The 26,903-nt window shown below is 46.1% G+C and overlaps 1 protein-coding gene across 1 annotated transcript in view; it reads right to left on the bottom strand.

The window, feature by feature from the left end:
* Positions 1-26,318, bottom strand: part of SYN3 (synapsin III) — a 182,098-nt gene extending 155,780 nt beyond the window's left edge. The window contains exon 1 of the mRNA XM_023539233.2: positions 25,864-26,318. Within this exon, the coding sequence (XP_023395001.2) occupies positions 25,864-26,171 (308 nt within the window). The 5' untranslated portion in view covers positions 26,172-26,318. The remainder of the gene's footprint in view (positions 1-25,863) is intronic.
* Between the last annotated feature and the right edge of the window lie 585 nt (positions 26,319-26,903).

Raw genomic sequence — 26,903 nt, 5'->3', positions numbered from 1 at the left:
GGAAGCCTCAGAATGTAAATTTCTCAGATTTCTTAGAGTTTCACCCCAAAACAGGGCATTATGGGTATTGCCCATTTGTGGTCCCCAGCCCTAACTTACGATCCTCCCTTATTCTCCTCGCTTCCTCCTCTCTGTTCTGTACCACTGGGGCTTCTTGGGCAGGTACATGAACAGCCCAACCCACGTGGCCAAGATTCACCAACCCCCACAAACAGTTGTCCATTTTCTACCCCTTGGGAGGATGGTCCAGGAAATTGGCCAATGCAGGCCCTGGAATTGGGCTCTGGTCCATTTGAGCAGGAAAATCTAGGGCTCTGGGTAACCAGAGCATGGCCTAAGGGGTCAATTTATAGGGTCCTGGTGACCCCTCTACCTGTCAGGAGGAGTACAGGTAGTGAGGACCAGGGTAGGACCCAAGGCAGGGGCCTGTCTTGTTTGGGGCCTGGGATGTCAGGATGGTAACCAATAATCAAAATCACTGGTATACTGGAAAAAAAAAAACAAAAAACCGACAAATTCAGAATCATACAGACTTAGGTCAAAATTCTAGCTCTCTACTCATTAAAAAAAAAAATTTTTTTTTTTTTTATTCATTATGTCATCTAAGGCAAGGTCCTTTACTCCTCTAAGTCTCAGCTTCCTTTCTTGCCAAGTGGTGATAATAACACCTAGAAGGCAAGATTGTGGCAAGAAATTCACGTGATACTCTTTGCAATGAGGTAGCTGAGTGTGGTGCTCTCAGGATCCAGATGGCTTGGACACAATCTCAGCTCCTCCACGCACTGCCTTTGTAACCTTGAGTAAGTCACTCAACTGCTATATGCCTCAGTTTCCACATCTGTGAAATGTCTTAGTTATCCAGTGCTGTTATAACAGAAATACTGCAAGCGGATGGCTTTAATAAACAGAAATTTATTCTCTCACAGTTTAGGAGGCTAGAAGTTCGAATTTAGGGTGCCAGCTCCAGGGAAAGGCTTTCTGTCTCTGTCGGCTCTGGGGGAAGGTCCTTATCATCAATCTTCTCCTGGTCTAGGAGTTTATCAGCACAGGACCCTGAGTCTAAAGTATAAGCTCTGCTCCTTGCTCTTCTTGCTTGGTGGTAATGAGGTCTCTCCCCTTTCTGCTCTCTTCTCTTTTATATCTCAAAAGAGATTTTCTCAAGATACAGCCTAATCCTGTAGATATGTCCTGCCTCATTAACATAACTACCTGTAATTCTGCCTCATTAAAATCATACCCATTGAAAATCCATTGCTCTAGAGTCATTTCCAACTCATACTCATAGGATAGAGTAGAACTGCCCCATACAGTTTCCAAAGAGCACCTGGTGGATTCAAACTGCTGATCTTTTGGTTAGCAGCCGTAGCTCTTAACCACTACACCATCAGGGTTTGAGGTTAGGATTTACAACACATACGAAAATTACATCAGATCACAAATTGGAGGACCACCACACAATACTGGGAATCATGGCCTAGCCAAGTTGACACATATTTTGGGGGGGGACACAATTCATGACATTCCACCCTTTGGCCCCCCCAAATTCATGTCTTTGCCACATGCAAAACACTTTCACTTCACCATATCATCCCAAAAGTCTTAACCCCAAGTCCAAATTCCATCCTAGGGTAAAGTTCCTCTTCATACAAGTTATCTGCTTCCAAAGTACAGTGGTGGAACAGGTACAAGGTAGACATTTCCATTACAAGTGGGAAAAATTAGAAGGAAAAAAGGGACAACAGGCACCAAACATGTCGGAAACCCAGCAGAACAATTTACATTAGCTCTCAAGGCTTGAAAATAATCCTCTGTTCTCTGAGACCATCTAGGCAATGGCCCTGCCCTCCAGGCTCAGGGTGTTGGTTATGCTGTCTGAATTCTGGATGAAGACCACTCAGCCCTGGGCTTCAGCTTCACCCTCCAGGCCCACTGGGATGGCACTCTGCTTCCTCGGCTTTAGGTGGCCCCACTCTCCTTGTCCAACTGAATAAGGATTCCACCCCCTTTGCCCCAGCAGGCTCCGGTCTTCTGCCATTTGGTCATGGCAGCCCAGCCCCCTCAGCTTTGGGTGACCTATTCAACCATGTCACCCAGGCACTCCTGAATGGCAGCCCCACACTCCGGAACTGAATTTATGAAGATCTGACTCTTTGAAACCTAGGAGGCTGTGACCTCAGCCTTTGAGAACCGTGGTTCCACCCTTTGAAACTCCAGAGGTCGTGGTTCCACCCCTTGAGACTGAGGAAGCTCTGCTTCCTTATCTCTTCAACTTCTGCATCTTGGTTCCTTGGCCTCTCAGCCCGAAGACTCTCAGGTTTCTCACTCCATGGGTCATAAGCCTAGCTCTACCGACAAGTGCCTGGAGGCACCCTACTCCACCAGTAAGCTTCGGCCCAAAGGTGCTCAGCTCTCACTCCACGGGTTGGTTCCCATGCTGTCTTGTGCCAGTCTCTTGGCTCTGCTGCCACCATTTCTTTGCCACTGCTTCTCATCATCTGTGCCACCTCCAGTGTTATAGCTCTCCTTACTTCCTTCTGTGCCCTCACCGGAATTGCCTTTGACTACCATAATTCTACCAACAGTCTCTTCAATGCAATCTGGGCTTTTACTATTAGGCACTTAAAAACTCTTCCAGCCTCTACTCATTACTCAATTCCAAAACTGCTTCCACATTTTAGGTAACTGTTAGAGCAGCACCCCACTCCCAGTACCAAATTCTTAGTTATCTAGTGCTGCTGTAACAGAAATACCACATGTGAATGGCTTTAACAAAGAGAAATTTATTCTCTCACAGTTTAGAAGGCTAGAAATCTGAATTCAGGGCACCAGTTCCAGGGGAAGGCTTTCTCTCTCTGTTGGCTCTGGGGGAAGGTCCTTGTCATTAACCTTCCCCTGGTCTAGGAGCTTCTCAGCACAGGGACCCTGGGTCCAAAGGATGAGCTCCATTCCTGGCTAATCTTGCTTGGCGGTAATGATGTCCCTCCCCTCTCTGCTATCTTCTCTCTTTTATATCTCAGAAGAGATTCTCTCAAGATACGATCTAATCCTGTAGTATTATGTCCTGCCTCATTAACATAACTACCTCTAACTCTGCCTCATTAACATCATAGAGGTTAGGGTTTACAAAACATAGGAAAATTACATTGGATCACAAAATGAAGGACCACCACGTAATACTGGGAATCATGACCTAGCCAAGTTGACACATATTTTGGGGGAATACAATTCAATCTATGACATGGGTATTAAAATAATAGCAGCTACTTCACAGGGTCATTGCAAAGATTAAATGAGATAAGCTGCATGAAGCATTTAGAACAATTCCTGGAACACAGTAATTGTCAAAGTATGTAGCACGGGGCCTGAAACAGAAGCCACAAAAAAGATCTAGGGAATGCTTACTCTGTGCCTACTAGGAGCCATGTAGTGGGGAAGCCAAACATGATCTTATCCTCATGGGGATTACAAAACAGAAGTATGATTCATCTTGCTTTGATCCATCCTATCCTAGATCCTAGGTGCAATAAGTGATGGATGATGACAATGAAAATAAATAGGCAACATTGTTATACATGGCCTCCAAGTCCTTACACATCTCCCCTCCTTCTATTGACCTTTGTGTAAACCCTGAGACATATTAGAAAAGGGAATACTCCCCATATGTTCCAAATGGAGGCATCTCTTTTCAATGTCAACCTCTAAGTGGCAGTGGTGAGTTCTTTGGGATTCAATCCAGACCCCCAGGACCCTTCATGATCTCCTGGTCTGTGGTCCCATTCCTACTCCAATTTGCTGTCAGCCCCATGGACACATCCAACATCCTACATTCTTTTGCCTCTGAGCCTTAACACATGCTGTTCTCTCTGTCTAGAGTCCTTCCACCTCTAGTTGGCCTGGCCATCTCTTTCTCATGTTCCAAGATCTTCACAGGTGATCCCTACTCTATCAGCACCTTCCTAAAGAGGCTGGGTTGGCTGTCCCTCCCGGGGATTCTTACAGTGCGCTGGACTTATAACCATCACAACACTTAGCACACTGTGTTGTAATTTACACATTGCTTTGTCCGTTCCTTGCTCCCATACATTTAGCTTGTGAGCTCTTGGAAACCAGAAATTGCACCTCAATTCTCACTGTATCTTCAGTATCCAGCACAAAGTGGTTGTAGGGCACATGGGCTGCATTTAATAAACATTTGTTGACTGGAACGGTCCATATGGTATCCCTTCCTCAAGATGCTTTACTGCCATCTACTGGTGCATTGTTGTAATAAATATATACCTCAACCTCTACAACTACAACGTGGGGTCATTGTGCGTGCACGGTCCAACCTGCAGTACCAGCAGCCTCGATTCGAGTCTAACCCAGAACCCAGAGCACTCTGCACTACACCAGTACCACCCAAGCGGCTCTGTCTTGACGAGGCCTCACCTTATCGGAAGAACGACTTGTTTTGCCCATCTCTGGAATGTTCACTTCAAGGCCTGGCAGACAGACTCCTGCTGAAGCTGAGGGTCAGGCGGTCCACCCCCTGCCTGGCTGGGCGTCAGAAGTCTGTCTCCTGACGGGCCACACAGACTGCTGCCTCCTTGCCGGGGCTCATTCAGGCCTGAGCTGCCTCTGAACAGTTCTGGCTGGCAGAGGGCAGGGTAGGGATGGCCTGGAATTCTAGATACCTTGGGGGTTGGAGTTGCTGCCCCTGTAACTGACGGACTGATTGACCTCAGGCAAAACAGATGAACCCGCTGTGCCCTGGGACTTTGTCTCCCATTCGACTGCCTCCCCTAATGCCCTAATATGTTTGTTCTCATAGTGGGTGCTTTGAATACCTCAGCCAATCAAGCAAGTCCTTGGCCTTTGGGAGGGGGCCAGCTTCCAATTCCATGAAGCTTCTGTCTCGGTGGGTGGTCTCATATTTTATTGCCACATCAGAGATACCAGGAAGGAGAATATTATAAAACTGGCACAGCCTGGGGCGGGAAAGCCCTAATTTGGGGAGGCAGGATGTGGTGTTTGAGGGGCATGTATGAGGAGCAGGTACTGAGTTCTTTCTTGGCTTCAGCAGGGAAGAAAGGAGAGCAGAATGAGCACAAACAGGATCCCCCTGTGTCTTAGTTACCTAGGGCTGCCTTAACAAAAGACCAAAAAGTGGTTGGCTTTACAGAACAGAAGTTTATTGTCTCACAGTTTTGGAGGCTAGAAGCCCAAATCAGGGCATTGGCTGTTGCAGAAGGTCCTTTTTTGTCAGTAGCCCCAGGCACTCCTTGGCATATCTTGGCTTGTAGATGGTTTCTCACATGGCGTCTGTCTTCTCCCTGTGTGTGTCATTGTATCTATCCTGCTCTTTTTATAAGACACCACACTGAAAGGATTAGGTTTAGGACCCACTCTATTCCAGTATGACCTCATTAACATAACAAAAGAAAATCCTTATTTCCAAAGACGGTCATATTACAGGTACAGGTATCAGGACATCAACATAACTTTTTGGGGGACATAATTCAATTCATAACAACCTGAGTCCAAGCAGAGCACTTTCAACAAATCAACCTGGGACACGCAGTCAATGTGTTTAGGCTGTGGCAATGCCCTTCCCAGGGAGGTGGGATCCAGAACATCTGTCTCAGGCACAGCTGTCTTGCCACAGGTTGGGAGGTTATTGTTGGCAGCTACCATTGACTCCAGCTCATGGTGACCTTATGTACAACTGAATGAAATGTTGCCTGGTCCTGTGTCATCCTCACAATCTCCAGCATATTCAGGTCCATTAACATAGCTACTGTGCCAATCCATCCCATCGAGGGTCTCCCTCACCCTCCCTGGCCCTCTACTTCGTCAAACATGGTGGCTTCCTCTAGTGATTGATCCTCCTGATGACATGTTGAAAGCATACAAGTTGGACAGTGTTTTGTTGTAATCCATAACGTTTGATGGGCTAATTTTTGGAAGTAAATCACCAGGCCTTTCTTCCTAGTCTGTCTTAGTCTGGAAGCTCCACTGAAGCCTGTCCAACGTGGGTGGCCCTCCTGTTATTTAAAATACTAGTGGCATAGCTTCTAGCATCACAGCAATGTGCAAGCCACCACGATACAACAATCTGACTGTGGCTGTTGGGAAGGGTGAGGAGAAATACAGGGATCTGGCTCCAGCAAGAAATTTACATGTTTCTTGTGCAACACAGTGGTTTCTCATCTGTGACCTGGACAGAATGGGGCTGGGGGAGCCAGACGACCACACATCAGACTGCTGAGGGCAGATACACCCAGGGCTTTCCACCTTAGAAAGACAAGGAGAGTTACTTGGCAGGTTGCATGGAGGTGTGGCAAAGGCAAAGGATTTGAACGCATGGGGTCATGAGGTTCAATTCTAGCTCCATCACTGACGCCTAAGAATAGCTAACCCTCCTGGCCCCTTCTCACTGCCAGACAGTGGCGCTCCTCCACTGATGGGTCAGCCCCTCTGTATTGTTGGGTATCACTGAGTCAGTTTTCAACTAATAGCAACCCAATGTGACAGAATAGAACTAAGAGCCCACAGGGTTTCCCAGGCTGTAATCTTTCTGGAAGCAGATTATCAGGTCTTTGTCCTGTGGAGCTGCTGTGCTGGCTTAAACCACTAACCTTTCAGTTAGCAGCCAAGCACTTAATTGTTGCACCAACAGGGCACCTCAGCCTCTCCGTACCTCCATGCAGTTAGGTTGCTTCAGTTAGCTAGCAAGAGTAGGGGCCCCTTGAGGGTGACCAGGCCTTTTGTACCTGTACAGGGATCTGGGCAGGTAAGGAACTAAAACCTACTAGGGCCCCAAACCACAAGATGTGACAAATGTCCCCTCATTTGGTCTCCAGCAGTAATAGGGAAGATTTTTGTGGGTAGGTCTGGCCACAATTCACATCATTTATTCACTCCCTCATTTAACCACTATTTATTGAGCCTAGTATGGACTGGGCACTTTACCAGGCATGGGGGTAGAGGAAAACAGACATAATCCCTGCCTTTTGGGGGCTTACATGCCCGTGAAAAAAAAACAGAAAATGAACCAGCTTTGAAAAATGGTGAGACCTATGAATACATTAAACATACGAAAGTGATGGAGGATAAGGGGCCTGGGAACACGGGAAATTCTACTTAGGTAGCATGGTCAGGGAAGGCTTCTTTGAAAGACACTTTGTCGTTGTTGTTGTTAGCTGCCATTGAGTCAGCCCCCAACTCATGGCGATACCATGCACAATGGAATGAAACTATGCCAGGGCCATGATCATACATTTAACACTTACTGGCCACTTCCTATGTGCCAGAGCTTGCAGATGCTAAGGAAACAAATATTGAAGATAACATAGTTCTTGACCTCCACAGGTTTATTACCTAATGGGAGAAAGAGGCAGGTAAATGGACAATGGCCACAGGGAGCATTAGCACAAAGATCCAGGTCAGCCCATAGGAGGGTACCCAACCCAGTCGAAGGGTACTGGACCTTCCCTGATGAAGTGGCCCAATTCATCCATTAATCCATCCAATTTTTGGTACCTATTCTTTGCCAGGACCAAGGGCCACAAAGATGAAGGTGACAGGGTCTAGATATGTGTGCGTATGTGTGTGTGTAAGAGACAGACAAGAGCAAATGAGCTGGGTAGACACTGGGGGGACTCAAGAGAGTGATGAATTTTCTTGGGGCTTTTCCCCAAATGTGCAGGAAAAACGAGCAATGGCCATGGAGCAGAATACCGGGGCCTGGGTTGGGATCTCTGGTACCGTCTAGCTGCCTGGTTTCAGACCAGCCTCTGCTTCCTTATCTGTGGAATGGGGATAAGAAGATCTATCCACAAAGTTGTCCTAAGACACAGATTTGAAGGTCTCCTGGCTACCTACTGGGGCAGGATTTTACTTCCCTAGGAACAGAAATGGGCAGGCACCACCAATGTCCTGTTTGGGCTCTGTTATTGATCTCCTAATGCTGCCTCAAACAAATGCCAACCCTTATGATCCCGTTTCCTCATAGGGAAAAATAAAGACATTACTGCATCTTCTGTGTAAACTCCATAAATAATACCCCTGACATCTGGCAGGTGCTTAGCTAATGTTTGTTTCTTTCTCGCCTGTCCTCCAACAGGACGGGTGGAGGGCCAAGGTCAGTTGGGTGTGTCCCTGGGGAAGTGAGGGTCATTTCCTCTCCCCAAGGGAGGAAGGCCTGTTTCATGCCGAGCACTGTGGAAGCCTGCCCCATCTGCTCCCTGGGAACTCCCCTTCCTCCCCAAGAAAAGACCTTTGGGGTAAACAAAGTCATCAGCCACCCACTCACTGTGACTGCAGAGGATGGGCTAGATAGAGTGTCATCTTCCAGCCCATGTCCCTCTCTTCCCCTAAGATATAATAGTGTCACCCTCATTTTCATGGGCACTTGAAAGTCCACAACCCTTCATTCCACAAAGAGGGTTAATGTTTAGAAGGCAAAGGCATTCCCTCAGCAAACATTTACTGAGCATCCTCAAAGAGCCCTATCTGGGAAGGGCAATATACTGAAAGGTAATTCATACCAAAGCGCAAGTGACTAGTATCTGATCATTCTTGAAAAGGGATTTCAATGGTATAAGGGGGATGTGAAGGGGGTACATAAGAATGTTTAGTGCCTGATTTAGACAGGGGATCAGGAGCCCTGGTGATGTAGTGGTTAAAGCACTTTGCTGCTAACTGAAAGGTTGGCAGTTCAAACTCACCAGCTGCTCTGCTGGAGAAAGATGTGGCGGTCTGCTCCCGTAAAGATTTACAGCCTTAGAAACCCTATGGGACAGTTCTACTCTGTCCTACAGCATAGTATGAGTCAGAATCGATTCAACCAGCAGTATTTTCTTGTTGTTGTTATTATTATCAGTGGTTAAGCCTTCAGTTGCTAACCACAAGGTCGGCAATTCAAACCCACCAGCTACTTCTTGGAAACCCTATGAGGCTGTTCTCCTCAGTCCTATAGGTTTGCTATGAGTCAGAATCGACTAGATAGCAATGAGTTTTTTGTTTGTTTTGGTTGTTAGAAAGGGGTTGTGGGGTCTGTCAAGGTGAGAAGTCATAGAAGGGAGAAGTTGAGTGCATTTACTATCTATTCATTCATTTATCCACCCATGCATCAATCCATGTATCCGTCCATCCACCCATCCATCCATCCATCCATCCATCCATCCATCCATCCATCCATCCATCCATCCACCCACCCACCCACCCATCCATCCATCCATCCATCCATCCAACCATGCACCCATGCACCCATGCACCCATCCATGCACCCATGCACCCATGCACCCATCCATCCATCCGTCCATCCATCCATCCATCCATCGAGGGTCTGCCGTATGGCAGGCACTGCACTAGACCCTAGGAATTGCACTGAACAAAACAGACATCTTGTCATCCTGGCATTTACAGTCTAGCAGAGAGACAGGCCCAGAAACAGAACTAGACTCAATATACTTACCCTACTTTCTTCCTTCTTTATCAGAGGTTGCAAACTGGTAGACCTCATGGAGGCCATAAAAACAAAACTAAAAAAAATTCCCACTGCTGTTTTGTCAATTACAACTCATAGTGACCCCACAGGGTTTCCAAGTCTGTAAATCTTTACAGAAGCAGACTGCCACATTTTTCTCCTTCGGAGCCCTTTCGTTAGACTTGAATTGTATGCTTTAAATTTTGAATCAGAAGATTCATTTTAAAAATCCAAATTTCCAGCTTCCCTTGAAAATCAGTAACCTTGGTGTTACAAATTGAACTGTGTCCCCCCAAAATGTGTGTCAACTTGGCTAGGTTATGATTCCCAGTATTGTGTGGCTGTCCTCCAACTTGTGATCTGATGTGATTATCTTATGTGTTGTAAATCTTAACCTCTATGACATTAACGGGGCCCTGGTGGGGCAGTGGTTAAGTGTTTGGCTACTAACGAAAAGGTTGGCAGTTTAAATCCACCAGCCACCCCTTGGAAATGCTATGGGGCAGTTCTACTCTGTTCTATACTATCACTATGAGTTGAAATTGGCTCAACAGCAACAAGTTTTTTATGATGTTAATGAGGCAGAACTAGAGGCAGCTATGTTAATGAGTAGGACTCAATCTACAGGATTCAGTTGTGTCTTGAGTCAATCTCTTTTGAGATATAAAAGAGAGAAGTCAGCAGAGGAGAGGGACTTCATTACTAGCAAGCAAGAAGAGCCAGGAGCAGAGCTTGTCCTTTGGACCTAGGGTTCCTGTGCAGAGAAGCTCCTAGACCAGGGGAAGACTGATAAAAAGGACCTTCTTCCAGAGCCAACAGAGAAAGAAAGCCTTCCCCTGAAACTGGCACCCTGAATTTGGAATTCTAGTCTCCTAAACTGTGAGAGAATAAATTTCTGTTTGTTAAAGACATCTACTTGCGGTATTTCTGTTACAGCAGCACTAGACAACTAAGACACTTGGCAACACCAGGCCCTTCATCATGTGTGGTAAAAACTGGCTGAGTGGCCTGCAGCTGCTGCCTTTAAAGGGGTATCTTTTCAATCACACACCACAATCCCCACTGCTCCCTGTCGTCTCTCTGAAACCAAGACCAAGCGACAGATATCACATGTCATAGAGCTTGTGCTGTTTTTTCCTTATAGCAGAGAAATAATTGTCAGTGCCTGTGCCTTTTCCTACTGTCTGCCCCTTTACTCACTGACTGGCTTGTCAGCTGTGAACAGCTGCACAGGAAACCCCTAATTTAGCTAAACCCATTCTGAAGATGGCTATTAGCTCTGTGCAAATCTTCAGGAAATCTACCCTCTCACCCCTCCTGCAGTGGTAGTTCCAGTAGTAGAATTCTCACCTTCCATGCTGGAGACCTGACTCTGATTCCAGTTAATGCACTGTATGAGCAGCCCCCAGCCATCTGTCAGTGGAGGCTTGCACGTTGCTAAGATGTGGAACAAGTTTCCGTGGAGCTTCCAGGCTGAGATGGACTAGGAAAAAAAGGCCTGGTAATCTACTTCCAAAAATCAGCCAATGAAAACCCTATAGATTGCAAGGGTCAGATCCGCAACAGATCATGGAGATGGCACAGGACTGGGCAGCATTTATTTTCATTGTGCATGGGGTCACCATGACTAGGGGGCCGGCTCAATGGCAGCTCACAACAACAGCCCCTCCTGAAGAGCAAGCTTGGGAGGTGAGGAGAATGGACACACCATCTCCCCTCCTGCCATCACAGTCTCCCTTCTGTGGGGAAACTGTCCCAGGCAGGCTTCCACAGGCAGTGGAGCCTCGCTGTCAGATGAGGCTCAGAGAAGATACGTTCTGTAATGGGGCTGGTATCTGTCCAGAGACCTGCCCACCCTCCACAAGGGCAGGGCTATAACGCAGGTGGGATGGCATCTGTAGACTCCAGCCTGGGCATAGCTATTGCTCAAGCAAGCCCGTGGCATCTGAAGGACTCCTTCAAAAGAAGGCCACTCAGAGTCCTGGGCATGAATGCTACATTTCGGAGGCTGAGGCAAAACTCACAAATGAAACAGCTCAGCTCCTCAGAGGAAAGCAAGGCAGGGTGTAAGAAGCATCTGAGACAAAAGTCAGAGACAGGAAATCAAGGCTTCAGGTTCTGAGATGCCTTTGGGGGTCTATAGCCTGATCCTTTTACAGTTTCAGCTCCTACTGCATTACTCCTCTCAAATGGCCAAGCTGGGCTTGAACATCTGCAAGAGATGGGGAGCTCACTCCCTCTCCAGGTAGCCCACTTGATCTTTGGATGGCTCTGCCACTTAGACAATTTTTTCTGTACATTGAACTGAAATATGTCTCCTAGTCGTTCCCTGTCATTGGTCCCCGTTCTATTGACTGGGTGCCACATGTAACAAGTCCTCTAGCTTGGTGGTTTCCAAACTTGGTTCTACATTATTTTAAAAAATACAGGTCCCTGAGCTTCACTTTAGATATTCTGATTCAGCACTTCTAGGGCTGCCATGACAAAGCACCACAAACTAAGTGTCTTACAACAACAGATTCGCACATTTCTAATCACTGCAAGTCCAAATTCAGGGTGTTGGCAGGGCCATGCTAGCTCTAAGGCTCTAGGGAAAGATCCTTCCTTGTCTCTCACAGCTTCTGGTAGGCCCAGGCATTCCTGAGCTTGTGACAGCATTAACTCTGATCTTTGCCTCCACCTTTACATGGCTGTCTTCCCTCTCTTTGCAATCTCTGTCTCTTCTCCTCTTTTATAAGGACACTAACCACATAGGATGAAGGCCTGCCCTACACCAGCATGAACTCACCTCAACTTGATTACATCTGCTAAGACCCTGTTTCAAAGTAAGGTCCCATTCATAGGTACCAGGGTTAGGACTTCAACCAACTCATCATGGGAATGTCTCATTTTAGCCTGCCCCACATCCATTTCTCTTTCATCTGCCCCTCCATCTGTGTTTACATTGATGCCACCAAATCTCTCCCTTGGATGCTGTCTTGGTGGGACTGTCACAAAGTGTCCTGTCTCTCCAGGACAAGGAACAGAACGTTAATCCAAGCTGGGCTAACTGAACTCTTCCTTGGGAATCTGAGTTTTGAGCAGAGAGGCACAAGGATGGAAGGAAACAGAATCTGATTTATCAGACTGCCCACAAGTTCTTACCACCTGGAGGAACCTGGATCTTGACCTTTCTGAGACTTGGTTATTCATATTTTCCTTTTATTCTGTGAACCTCCCTGCAATTTTTCAATAAATCTCTATTTTACCAACATCAGGCAAAGTCTATTTCTTTTTCTTACAAACAAAGAACTCTATCCAATACGGAGGCACTGGATCGGGTGTGGGAATCCAAATGTCATTCTGATGGGAACAGTCTTGGGACCAGTCTTTTGGGGACCTTGATCTTAGTCTACCTTCAGTGTTTTACACACAGGGAAACTGAGGCCCAGAGCGGGAAGTGGCTCCCTCAGGATGCCACAAGCATCGGTGGCATTCCTTAGAAAGAGCGAAGAGAGAGAAATTAGGAAGAAACCACATCCATCAAATTCCTCCCCACGCCCCCTTCTGCTCAAAGGCATTTCCCCCAGATTTTCTAGCTCCAGTTTCCGAGGGAGAAGCTCTCCCCCAAGACTCTACTGGTCAGGGAACAGCTCTTCTTTTGGCTGTTTTCTCCTCGCCCTCCTTCTCTCGCCCCAAGAGCAGGGTAGGAAGCAGCAAGGGCATCAGGCTTCTGGATTGGATGGCACGGAGACCTCACGGAGAGAGGTCAGCACTTGAAAAATTCCTCAAGTCAAAGGGCTTGGGGCTTGGGTGCCACACAAGGCCCTCACTGTGTGTCCACATTGTCTCCCTGATAAAAGGGGCCGGGCCTGGGAAAACGGAGCTGTCTCTAGGCGACCAGGCAGGCTGCTAGGGAATGCCCAGGCCCTCCCCTCCCCCAGTCCCCAGGGCCAGGGGAAGGGAAGGGAGGGGGAGGACCAGGGGGCATGGCCGGTGCCAGAGGAGAGGGATGAGTCCAGAGCCATGGTGTTGGGTGGTGTGTGTGAGTGATGAATGAAGCTTGAGGGAAGGTGACAGAACCCCTTTCATTAAGCCCTTCCTTCCCCATCCTCCCAACCCCAACATTCCCCAAAGGAAGCAGGCAGGGCCTGCCCTGGTTCAAGTGGAGTCTTAGGAGTCTGGGACCCAGTGGGGGGAGGTATAAGGATTTGTTCTTCTGAGTCAATTGTCCTAAACAGAGAGCTGTGTGTCCCAGCTTCAAGTCCTTCAACCAACTCCAGGAGGGGGCCTGACGCAGTGCCCCGTCTCATCCTTAGTGCGGAGTCTTGCCAGCCTTCCAGCATCTAGACACTCCTTCCTTGCAAGGCCTCTGGAAGGCAGCCCTCAAGGATCTCCAGCTGAACTGAGAAGCACGCCAAGTGGCTTCCTTCCCCTGGCTCCCAGCACAATTATACCCGCAAGCAATTAGTAATTGCAATTAATTTTTCATAATGGTTACCATTTCAGTGCCTATTACAACAGGCTGCCTGTGCCAGCCCCACCCATGCCATTATCTCTAATCTTCATTACAACCTTGAAGAAATCTATTCCACTACCCTGCCCTCCAGCTGTGGAATGTGAGATTTAGAGGTCTGACTTACCCAAGGTCACATAACTCCGAGGGAGAACAGGGACCAGCACCCATAGTACCCGTCAGTCTGGCTTGGGACTGTCCACTTCATTTTGCTCCCTTCCCTCTGGTGATTGACAGGCCTCATCAGAGGCAGAGAATGGGGCCAGCTGGGGGGCCTGGTTTGGCTCCTTAACCAGAAAGTCAATAAGCTCCAAGACCAGAGTCTTACTGGCCTGGTATTAGCAGGGGTAGGCAGTTTCTCTCGCTGCCAGCCCCCACAAGGAGGGTTGTCAGATAAAATACAGGATGCCCAGTGAATTTGAATTTCAGAGAAACAATGAGTAATTTTGTAGTATAAGTCTGTTCCAACTATTGCATGGGGTATGCTTGTACTAATCAACCATTTGCAAATTAATGGGGTACCCTGTATTTCTATTTGTTAAATCTGGCAAGCCTACCCATAAGTTCCATCACTTGCCTGTTTGTAGTATTGTGGTAGCTTGTGCATTGCTGTGATGCCAGAAGCTATGCCATCATTACTTCAAGTTCCAGCTGCGTAACCCATGGAGGACAGGTTTCAGCGGAACTTCTAGACTAAGAAAGACCTGGCAATCTACTTCTGAAATTTAGCCAATGAAAAACTTACAGATCACAGCAGAATATCATCCGACTCACTTGCTTTGGACATGTCATCAGGAAGGATCAATCACTGGAGGAAGACATGTTTGGTGAAGTACAGGGCTAGCAAGGGCGAGGGAGACTCTCGGGAGATAGGTTGGCACAAAAGCCACAACAATGGACTTGAACATGCCGGTGATCACGAGGATGATGCAGAACCGAGCAATGTTTCATTTTGTTGTACAGGTGGGAGTGTACACCCCTGTAGATGGCACAGTGGGCAGCAGAGTGTCCTGGTCACTATGGGGCCAATCAGGACCCTGTAAAGGGACATGCCAAGGTGTCCTGCAGTTCTCCTGCTTTCAGTCAAAGCAGCCTGAAGCAGTTCGACCCCTGGGTGGGGGCTGGAGCCTATGAGTTATCATCTGGGCAAGAAGGAGGACGGGGTCCTGGGGAATAACCTAGAGAGGCAAGGTACTCCTGCCAAGGGTTCCCAACTTCCAGGGCAGCTGAGTGTTTTCTAAGACTCCTTCAAATGGCATCCTCAATCCTGAACTTCCCCTTAATAAGAACAGCTTTTAACAATAACATCCACTATGTGGTAATTAAGTCATTCATGGATTCTACCTTACTCTGTGCCATGTGCTGTGCGAAGCTCTGAGGATACGGTGGTTAAATAAGGGAGACCTAGGTAGACAGGACCCAATACCAGGTAAGCAAGCAACCAGTATGCAACTGCACATTTAGAAATGCCCGTGAGGGAGAGGAACCAGGAGCTCTCACCGGAGCCTCCTAGCATCCCAGCCAGGTGAGTGGAATGGTGAAGGCAGTGGGTTAGGATCTCCACTTTCCAGATGAGGAAATTGGACTCAGGAAGGCAAAGCAGCTTGGCCGAGACCTCCGAGTTGGTGCATGGCCGAACTGGGACTTCAGCCCGTCCTCCAATCTGCCAGCCCCGAGTTCTGTACTTTAGATCTTCTTTCCCATTCTCACACTCTGGGGAAGCATGTTGACATGTGTTAGGAAATCACATATTTAATATCAAAACATAGGGAAGGAGAACAGAAAAGATCCTGCTTTATTGAGCTCCCTTTGTGCTTTAAAAAGAGGAAAACATTCTTCACGTGTCCAAGGGTAATTTCTATAAAGGGTCTGATTTCCAAACCTGTGATCACGAGTGTTTGGATGGCTACAGAGAGCCCCCCTTCCCCCTGGCACACAGAGGGCTCTGGCAGGGTGGGGCCGCCTGGCTCGAGGTGGGGCGCTTTCCTCTGAGGGTGAGGTCACCAGGATCCTGTGCTTGGCGGCCATGCAGTAACATGGAGTCCTGCCATCCTGTTCCCTCAGACGGAGGGTGTGTCGGGTGTGTGTACACGTGTGGGGCGCCAGGGCCCTGCTCCACAAGCCACCCTCACACACACAGCACAGGAGGGGGCTGCACCCCAGGTCGGGGTGGGAAGAATGGAAGCGAGGCGTGAGGACACCCAGGCTCCTTCAGCCAGGTGCCTGAGCCAGATGCCAGAGACCACTCTAACTTACTATTAGAATTTAGACTCAGAGCCTCGATTTCCCTTATTATAAAGTGAGAAATAGTAATAGTACCCACACAGCTGGTGTGAGGGCTAAAGACCTTATGAAAACCATTTAGCACAAGGATGTCATGGAAAGTGCACAAATGTTAACAATTTGACAGTGATGAAGACACAACCCTTATTCTCAATGAGTCCACAGTTTGTTTTTTCATTCACTGATTTGACCAACACTTTTCAGTATTTACCACATCCCTAACACTGAAGCCTTTAGCAGTGGTCAGCAGAAGGCATGAGACCGTCAGAAATGCCTTCTAAGAAGTCAGCCCAGTTCAAGACCCAGCCTGGCCTCTCTCACGCTCTGTTTCCTGGAGCTGGCCCATGGTCTCTTGGTACTCTGCTTCCTCACCTGTGAAATGACCCCCTCAAGGGCCAGTCAGGAATTGCCAATGAGCAATGGTATGTTGGCAAATGCTTAGCAACGGGTTCTCTAGGGAAAATAATAGCTCTGATTTGGTTTAAGGTTTAAAGATTATCTCAGCGCAATAGTTTCAGGGGGTTCATCCAGCCTCAATGGCTGCAGAAAGTCTGGGTTCCATGAAAATCTGAAATTCTGTTCTGCATTTCCCCTCTTTTAGTCAGGATTCTTCTATCCCCTGAAGTATTCTTTATACCAAACAATAATAGTTTAGTTTAATTAGTGAAGAATGTCTGTGTTGAACATCTTGCTTTTTCAAGAACTATCTATATGGGATCAAACTGACAAAAGCAACTCAAGAGATTAGACAGGAAACTGGAAGCAGAGAGTTTATGTTAATAGGGGAAGTACAATTTGGAAAAGGTGGGTAAGAATGGTTACACAACTTGAAGAATATAATAAACGTCACTTAATTGTACATGTAGAAATTGTTGAACTGGTCTTTGCTCTGCTGTATGTTCTATATTCTCATTAACAACAACAAAAAAGACAAAAGTAAATTAAAAAGCTCTGATTTGTAGTGTTTGCCAATTCCTGTGGTGTAAATGCTCCTGCTGTGGTCAGTGTGACTTCCTGTTTGATTGTGAATGAAGCTAGAGGGAATGAGAGGGTTTAAGAATGCTTCCAAGGTCATTCCTGGGTTTTGCTGTCATACCCCCCAAACCTTGTCATTACCAGTATCCCACCACCCTCATATCACTCATTCAGTCAACAAACATCTCCTAAGCACCTATTATCTGTCTGTTTTATTCTAGGCCCTGGGATACAAAGACAAGGTCCAGGAGTAGGTGGGGTGGTAGTGGTGGGGATGCTGATAATTGCTATACAGGGTGATAACTCTGTGAATCTGGAAATGCACAGGGTGCTTATTAATGGGTATTCTGAGCCAGCCATCATTCAGTAAGGTGTAGTCTGATATACTCCAGGCTGGGCTGATGGTAGCTGAGGGGTGTTTCAAATCAAGATACCCCTTTCAGTTCCTCCCCAACAAATAAAAGAAAGAAAGAAGAAGAAGAAGAAGAAAAAAAAAAAAACACCATAGGAAAGTGCCAGGAATAAAAGGGAAGGTAATAATAGATCATTGTTGAAATGGAATTGCAGACATTCTGGGAACGCTGCCACAAGTGAGGTAAGAGGATAGGACAGCCAGGGCTCTGTAGGCCACTGGAGGTACTGGTGAGGCCGATGCTTAAGGCTTCTACCCTCCCAGCCCCTCCCCAACCTTGTCCAGGCTCCAGAGAACTTGTAGGTGAAAGAGAGATTGAGGCGCACAAAGACCCTAACCTGGCTGTGTTTTTTTGTTGTTGTTGTTAAATATTTTGATTTTGAAAATCAAACCTGGGCCTCGGGTATATTCTGTGCACATTATTAAAGTTGTTTTGCTTTTTTTTTTTTTTTTTAACAATCTCAAATAGCAGCCTTACAGTTACTCTAGCATCCTGGAAAATAAGATTTTATACATAGGTGAATAAAACAGAATCCCTCAACCGTATTCTCCTACTACTGATCTCTTTGGTAAGGAGAGATTCAGGACTCCTTTGTTGTTGTTGTTGGGTGCCGTTGAATTGATTTTCGACTCATGGTGACCCCATGTGACGGAGTAGCACTGCTCCACAGGATTTTCTAGGTTGGAATCTTCAAGGAAGCTGATGGCAGCTGCTGGGTGGGTTCAAATGGTCAACCAAGCGCTTAACCATTGTACCACCAGGGCCCCTTCAGAACTCCTTTATGCCCATGAAAGGTCATCCTGCTGGGACTGGGGCTGGGTAATGGCATATGTTAACTGAACACTTACCATGTGTTGAGCATCAGGGCTATGAAGAAAGAGACCCTGCCATGTTGTTGTGGACGAGATAAGCATCTAGGCGACAATGGTTATACAATGTGTTACGTGCCACAACGGCACAGCGAAATGTTTCAAGTTACACAAAGGAAGTAGCACTATTAGCAAGGTGGGGTGTGTCAGGGAAGGCTTCACAGAGAAAGTAAAAAGCAGGTTTTTCCAAATGAATGGAAATTGGCCAAGGCACCAAGATAGGGAGGGTGTTCTGGTAGCAAGGACAGAGTGCTAAGGCAGAAAGGTGTATTTGAGAACTACAAGTTGTTAGCTATTCTTGTGGAATAAACAGCAAAGCAAGAAGTGGGGCTGTGGAGATAGACTAGAGGAAGACAGACAGGCTCAAGATTCTGAATTTTAATTTGAGGGCAATGAGGTGACCCAAAGGATCATAAAAGGGACTGGGGGTGGGGGGTAGCAAACTGATGATATTTGTGCTTCGGAAAGATCATACTCTGGTGGTAACATGGAGGGTGACCAGATATGAGTGCAAGACTGGAGGCCAGAGACCAGTGAAGCTTCTAGAAAATTCTAATCAAGAGATGAGTGTTTGAACTAGTGGCAAGGCAGTGGGGCTAGGGAAAGCTGAGCTTGAAATCCATTTTTTAATTTCTCCTTTCCCTTGTTCAAAAGACTGACTGATCTCCCCTGATGCCAGAGGACAGCATCAACTTTAGTTTAGACCTTCTAGGTGGGGCTGGCCCAAGGCTATCCAACCATCCTTGCCCTAGCCAGGTTCACCTCTAGGGGTAAAGCAACCCCCCATGGGCCAACAAGTGGTAATATCCTAAAATACTCAGCCATGAGTCCTTCTCCACAGCAAAGGTGGCTTAGGGACCTGGGTGGTCCCAAGTTGAACACACTCAGCTACTAACTGAAAGGTTACCGGTTCGAGTCCACCCAGAGGTACCTCCAGAGACAGGCTTGGCAATGTACTTCCAAAAAATCAATCACTGAAAATTCTGTGCAGCACAGTTCTATTCTGACACACATGGAGTCGCCATAAATTGGAATCAACTCTGTGGCAATTGGTTTTTATTTCTCCTCAGAAGATGAAGGGACTTTCCCCTCAGGTATCAGATTGTCCTTTGAGGGCCCACGCTGGTTCTGAGTCTGAAAGCTGGCCTCTGCAAGGGGGGAAGTGTGGGAAGTTTCCTGCAATCCCTCCTCGATATGGAAACCTGATTCTGCAGGAAGATCCTGGACTAGGAATGGGAAGATAGAGCAAAGAGTCTGGGGCTAAGGAGGATAGAAAAGTAAGCAGCATTGTCCAGGGTGGGTTCACTCTCAGTCCAGACAGTGGATCATCTCCTGTCTCATTATCATCTCAAAGGGGTAAGAATGGGACTGTGGGAGCTGGCTTCTCCCCTTTAACAACTTCTTCCTCTCCAGAGACAGTTGCACAATGGAGGAGGGGCTGGGGAAAGGGCTGACCTGGAGGCAGCCTCAGACTCTGCCAAAGCTGCCTAGGACTGTGAGGCTGGAGCGCCACCTGCTGCTATTCCTGGTAGCAGGGCATAGGCACCCTTCAGGGATTCTGCAGGGATATTTGGAGTCCCTGGGCTGCTGAGTTGGAATCGACCCCATGCGAGGGGTTTGGTTTGGTTTTTTGTTTGGGTGATGCAAAAGGAGCCCTGGTTGCACAGTGGTTAAGCGCTTGGCTGCTAACTAAAAGGTGGGTGGTTTGAACCCACCAGCTGCTCTGCCGGGAAAAGGTGTGGCAATCTGCTTCTATACAGCCTTGAAAATCCTGTGAGGCAATTCCACTCCGTCCTGTAGTGTACGTAGTGTCCTTATGAGTCGGAATCAACCCAAGGATAATGGGTTTTTGTTTTTTTTTTCTTGAGTAGTGAAAATGGTTAACACGTTAGGCTCATAACCAAAAGACTGGAGGTGTGGGTCCACTCAGAGATGCCTCGAAGAGAGCTCTGGCAATCTACTTCCAAAAACTCAGCCATTGAAAACTCTATGGATCACAGGTCTACTCTGACACACACAGGGTTGCCATGAGTCAGAACTGACTCAAGGGCAGCTGGTTTGCTTTTAAGGCAGCCAGCATCACCCTGGAGAAAGTTGGAAACTTACTGAGGTTCAGAGAAGTTAGGAAATTTGTGAGAAACCTAGGATGGGGTCTATATGAGAAGGTGATGTGTCTGTGGGTAGGAAGCCCCCCTCTGTCACAAACAATGAATACGAAAGCCAACTTCCATCATGAGACTCAGATTCTCACTTCCACCCCACTTTAATGACCAAGGGGCAAGAAGAACTCCGTAAACCAAAGATTTTCATACTCAAGACCTAATTTAAATGAGGTGTGTTTGAAATATACCGGGAGAAACTCCTCTGGCCAAGGACGTTCCCACCAGTGTGCACTGCCTAAAACTCCCACATTGGTCATTCTTTTGGATTACCAAAACCAAAAACCAAACCCAGTGCCGTTGAGTCGATTCCGACTCATAGCTACCCTATAGGACAGAGTAGAACTGCCCTATAGAGTTTCTAATGAGTGCCTCGAGGATTTGAACTAACGACCCTTTGGTAAGCAGCCGTAGCACTTAACCACTATGCCACCAGGGTTTCCTCTTTTGGATTAGAGACTAATAAAGGGTTAACCTAACCACAGCAGGCCATAAGCACAAAAACCAACTTGTTTGTCAGGATCTATAGAGCATCAAACAATAAAAATTTACATCAAAGGGCAGAACAGAGTACTCTAATCAGTTCAATGGACTATGGACACACGTACAAACTAACAAGGAAGCGAGTTAAAGATCTACCCAATACCATAAGTAGCCCACATAACAAAAAACAAACATCATATGATAGACCCAGGATCCCTGAGCCAAGAGATCAAGTCTAGTAAAAGAAAACAAGAACAGATCACCCAATCATGATCTTAGTTCTTCGTCTTTACCCAATCACAGCCTGTCAGTAACTTACTCACAGAAACACGGTCCAGTGATCGGAAAGGGCACGTTGAAAGACCCTTACTCACAATGATTCAGCACTTGTCAAACTTGTACAAAAAGCACTTGAAAATTGCACTTCTTTGGATTTTGGTCTGTTTATAGCCTGAGTGCTTGAAGCCAATTTCCCATTTTTTGTTTTCTGAGGTCACTATAAAGACCTTTGTTGCAGAAGGGCTTTGGTGAAAGCTGTTACTCTACAAGACACTGAAGACCAAAGTTCAAACTCCAATGATACTTAGCCAAGGCCATTCATTGCATTGCAACCTCATCCAGTGTGCCCCTACATTACATACCACACGAGCACTGGGGAGAAAGAGATCCAACTTCACCACCCAGGAACTAACAGGGGAGAGCAATCAATAGAAAACCTTAGCACAATAGGGTAGATCCTAACCCAGCCTGCCCAGTATTGGGCATGAGGAGACTAAACAGGCATTCCCAGGAGGGGCTGCTGTGAAAAGATAATTAACTTCACACAGGGAGGGTCACAATAGTCTGCAATAATAATACACACTTAAATAGCACTTACTGCCTAATGGACATTTTCTAAGCACTTTACGTATATGCACTCAGATGTTAACCTGATTTACACATATTAACTCTTTGAAGTTGGTACTATTTTTATTCCCATTTGGGTGCGGTAACTTGCCAATGGTCATACAGTGACTGTAAGTTTGAAATGGCATTTGAGCCTAAACAGCATAGTTCCAGTCTGTAGTCTCAATGATTACACCATACTGCCATTTGTTTCTTGCTCAATCTCCATGAAGGAAGTAACGTTCTTGACATATAGATTTTTAAATGCTCTTCCTGACACCACAGCCCAGCATACCCTGGTTGAGCCGGTGATAACACAGTCAGCAGAGAACTCAGTCAAGGTTGAGGGCTGGGTTAAAGGGAGACAGAGTACAGCAAGGGTGCAGCCAGGTGGAACAAAACTACACCATTGTACAGAAAAGCATGGCTGGAAGCAACACCTCTGCAAAACTTAATCCCTAAACCCAGAACCTAAAGACCACGCTTTACATAAATGTATGAACAGAGCTAAGCAAGGTTTCATAATAAAAGCATTCAAGCAGAAGCTGACACCTTAACACCGAAGATGATTCTCACTGGATCAGAACAGAGGCCATTCACATGGCCATCTTGGTTAAGTTGAAGTGATTTCTTATCAGGAAAGAGACTGATGGTTTAACCTACTAAACATGTTTTAATGTTGACTCTATATTGCACATGTATTATAAATTATTCATAGATCCCACTGCATTGCACAGGTGTAACCATTCCCAAACCATTATTTATTGTCTTTCTACAGCCTCAATTTAACCTCTAAAAGAATGAATGTGAGTACAGGTGCATATTAGCATAACAGAGGGCAATCTGGCATGCTCAGTTAATTGGATGCATTCATTTACTCATTTAACAAATTCTGTTGCCTACTATATGGCAGGAGCCCTGGTAGCACAGTGGATAAGAGCTCAGCTGCTAACCAAAAGGTCAGCAGTTTGAATCTACCAGCCGCTCCTTGGAAATCCTACTCTGTTCTACAGGGTTGCTATGAGTCTACTGGCAATGGGTTACTATATATGGCAGCCTTTGGAGACACATGCACACAACCTTTTCCTCCACCCCAGTGGCTATCCATGGATCTACTGTCAGAAATGCTTTGGCTCCCATCAAGGCACTCACCTGTCCCAGGCTTTCCTGTCTCCACATATGGGCTTCCTCCCAGGGGTGCAAATTCTGTGTCTTCAGCTAGACTGGTAATACTTACCATATCTCTCTATCAAAAATTTAGGATAGAGACTGCCTTGGTTTCCTAGTGCTGCTGTAACAGAAATACCACAAGTGGATGGCTTTTAAAGAACAGAAATCTATTTTCTCACAGTTCTGGAGGCTAAAAGTCCAGATCAGACTGTCAGCCATGTCAATTCCTTCCTTGCTGAAGCCCTAGCCTTCTTTGATTCTTGACGATCCTCACAAGGCGTCAGTCTTCTCCAGTATGTGCTTGTCTCTGTGTCTACTCTGCTCTTTTTATAACTCAGAAGTGATAAGGCTTAGGACACACCCTACACTGATCTAGCCTCATCCATGTAACAAAGAACAACCTATTTCCAAATGAGATCACAATCACAAGTATTGGGGTTAGGATTCCAACACATATTTTGGAGGGACACAATTCAACCCATTACAGAGATCTCTTCCCCAACTATACAGCTCCATGTGAGCAGGGACTTATTTTGTTCTATACCTGAGTATCTAGGCTGTACCTGGCACTGAATAGGTGCTCGGTAACTATCCACACAACGCCTGCTGTGATGACCTTGACACACTTCTGGTCCCTGCCCCTGGAGAACTTACCATCTAGTGGGCTTTGCCTGAGTACAGGAAGGCAAGCCATTTTCGCCCACCTCTGTGGTTAGGAGGACAGGCTCTGGTCCCAGCATGGAAGTGCTGGGATGCAAACGTGGGCACTCTGATCCCAAAGGTTTTAAGTAAGGACTATAGACCTGAATTGGTTTCTTTTAACCTCGTAGCAACTCCATTTTGGGGGGGGCGGTAAGGCTGAAAAGGGTTAAGCACTTGCCAGATGTGTTTCGGATTTAAGAATTATTCCATTTTTAGAAAGGTAACCTGGTGTGTTACATTCTACCTCCAGTGGGGTCTGGGCAACACCTCATACCAAACACATTACGATGTTTGCAGTAAATCTATGAATAAGCACCATGGTCTAATTAAGACTAACACAGCCTCACTTAAATTTCGATCAGACTCTGCCACCAAATGGGTAACAAAACATTTTCTAGTTTTCAGAGCTTTCTGGACTTTGGAGTTGCAGGTGAGGGATTGCACACCTGTAAATGTAAAGCTCTTAGAAGGGACTCTATTCACAACATCCAAAAGGTGGAAACAACCCAAATGCCCATCAACAGATGAATGGATAAACAGAATGTGGTACATCCATACAATGGAATATTACTCTCCCATAAAGAGAAATGGAAACCCTGGTGGCGTAGTGGCTAAGTGCTATGTCTGCTAACCAAAAGGTCGGCAGTTCGAATCCACCAGGCACTCCTCGGAAACTCTACAGGGCAGTTCTACTCTGTCCTATAGGGTCGCTATGAGTCAGAATTGACTCGACAGCAACAGGTTTTGGTTTGGTTTTATAAAGAGAGATGAAGTTCTGATACACGCCACAACATGGGTGAACCTTGAAAACATTATGCTGAGTGAAATTAGTCAATCACAAAGGACAAATACTGTAGGATTTCACTAGTATGAAATGCCTAGAATAGGAAAAGGTATACAGATTAGAGTTTAATAATGGTTACCAGGGCAGGAAGAATAAGGGAAGGGGAAATGATTGTTTAGGTAGCATTAAGTTTTTGTTTATGGGGATAAAAAATGTGGCAATGGATATTGGTGATGGTTACCTAACATGACATTGTCAAAGATTTCATTTTACTTGGATCCACAATCAACACCCATGAAAGCAGCAGTCAAGAAATCAAACGATGTATTGTATTGGACAAATCTGCTGCAAAAGACCTCTCTAAAGTTTTGAAAAGCAAAGATGTCACTTTGAAGACTAAGATATGCCTGATCCAAGCCATGATATTTTCAATTGTCTCATATGCATGCAAAAGCTGGGCAACAAATAAGGATGACCAAAGAAGAACTGCTGCCTTTGAATTATGGTGTTGGTGAAGAATATTGACTATACCATGGAATACCCAAAGAAAGAACAAATCTGTCTTGGGAGAAATACAGCCAGAGTGCTCCTTGGAAGTGAGTATGGCAAGACCTCATCTCATATACTTTGAACATGTTATCAAGAGGGACCAGTCCCTGGAGAAGGACATCATGCTTGGTAAAGTAGAGGGTCAGTGAAAAAGAGGAAGACACATGATGAAATGAGTTGACACAGTAGTTAGAACAATGGGCTCAAACATAACAACGATTGTGAGGATGGTGCAGGACCAGGCGGTGTTTTGTTCTGCTGTACATAGAGTTGCTATGAGTTGGAGCCAACTCGAAAACACCTAACAACACCCAACGTGATTGATACAATTGCTTTTATTAAATTGTATGTGTGAAAAATGTTGAATTGGCAAATGTTGTGTTGTTTGTATTTTAACCACAATAAAAAATTATTTAAAAAAAAAAAAAGAAGGGGATCTAACACAAAGTAGGCATTACAGCACCTGGCACGCAGAAGACACTTAGTAAACATTCGTTGCCCTCCCTCCAGTCAGGCTCTGGTACCACCTGAGCCTCTCATAGCTCTTCCCTTCTATTCTTCCCAAGAGGTGAGTTACTTCATCTCTGATCCCAGAAAGTGGACAAGCACCTGCAGACTCATACTTACCAGTCCGTATGGGCATCATCAATCACCAGTAGGATCCTAGGCCTTTGAACAACAGGTGTGGAGGGAGCTGGAGGCTCCATCAAACCTGAGGGAGCCTGTGAGGTCGGCTTCATAGCACTGGAGAAGGAGCTAAAAAGGCTGGATCCTGGGGAAGAGAAAGAGGCGGCTAGGGGCTGGGCTCTTCTCTCCATGGCCGGGGAGGCAGGGGAGCTGGTGGAGCTATCTGGGCGCTGCAGGTCTGTCATGTAGCCATTAGGCAGGTTGGCCACGAAGCTGCTGTCAGACAGGCGCCGCCGGAGGAAATTCATGGCTGTGGATGGAGATAGCTTTTTCCTTCTCACACTCTGTCTAGTGAGGCCCTGAACACAGGCTGCCGGGTAGAAGGGCTGATAGAACTTGGGGCCTGAAGAGGCAGAGGAATCTTGTACCACCAGAAGTCCACTTCAGCTGCTTTCTCGTACCTGTTGGAAATAAGCCAAGGAATCCATTAGAGGAAACGACCTGCTCCCCTTCAAGGACAAACAGCTATCGCACTTTTCCTGCCCTATTGCTGGTGGTCATGCAAATTGTAACATCCTGTTGGAAAGCAGTTTGGCTTAAAATATGCACATCCTTTTAACCTATAATTTTGATTTTCTGGAATTCTATCCCAAAGAAATAATCTGAGTTACAGAAAAAGCCTCATGAACAAATATGTTTATCACAGCATTATTTACACTAGCAAAACACGGGAAAGTATCTCAATCAAACAAGGCACAGTCTCTAAATGAAATCATTTTGTGGCTATTAAAAAGGGTACCTAAGAAGGGTTTTTAAAAATTTTTGGTTGTAGTAATATAATGTTAAATTTAAGAAAAATCATGATACAAAATTATATGTACAGAATGACTACAATCATGTAGAACTGAAGTAACTCTGGAAAGAAAAGACATCAAAATGTGAACAGTGATTATATTTGGGTAATGTGATTGCATTCCTTGTTTTTTCTTCTATTTTCTACTTATCTAGGCTTGCCAGATTTTCTAGAATACATGTTTATT

The sequence above is a fragment of the Loxodonta africana genome, chromosome 4, assembly GCF_030014295.1.
Source record: "Loxodonta africana isolate mLoxAfr1 chromosome 4, mLoxAfr1.hap2, whole genome shotgun sequence".
NCBI classification, from domain to species: domain Eukaryota; kingdom Metazoa; phylum Chordata; class Mammalia; order Proboscidea; family Elephantidae; genus Loxodonta; species Loxodonta africana.
This window is presented reverse-complemented; position numbering and strand designations above follow the sequence as displayed.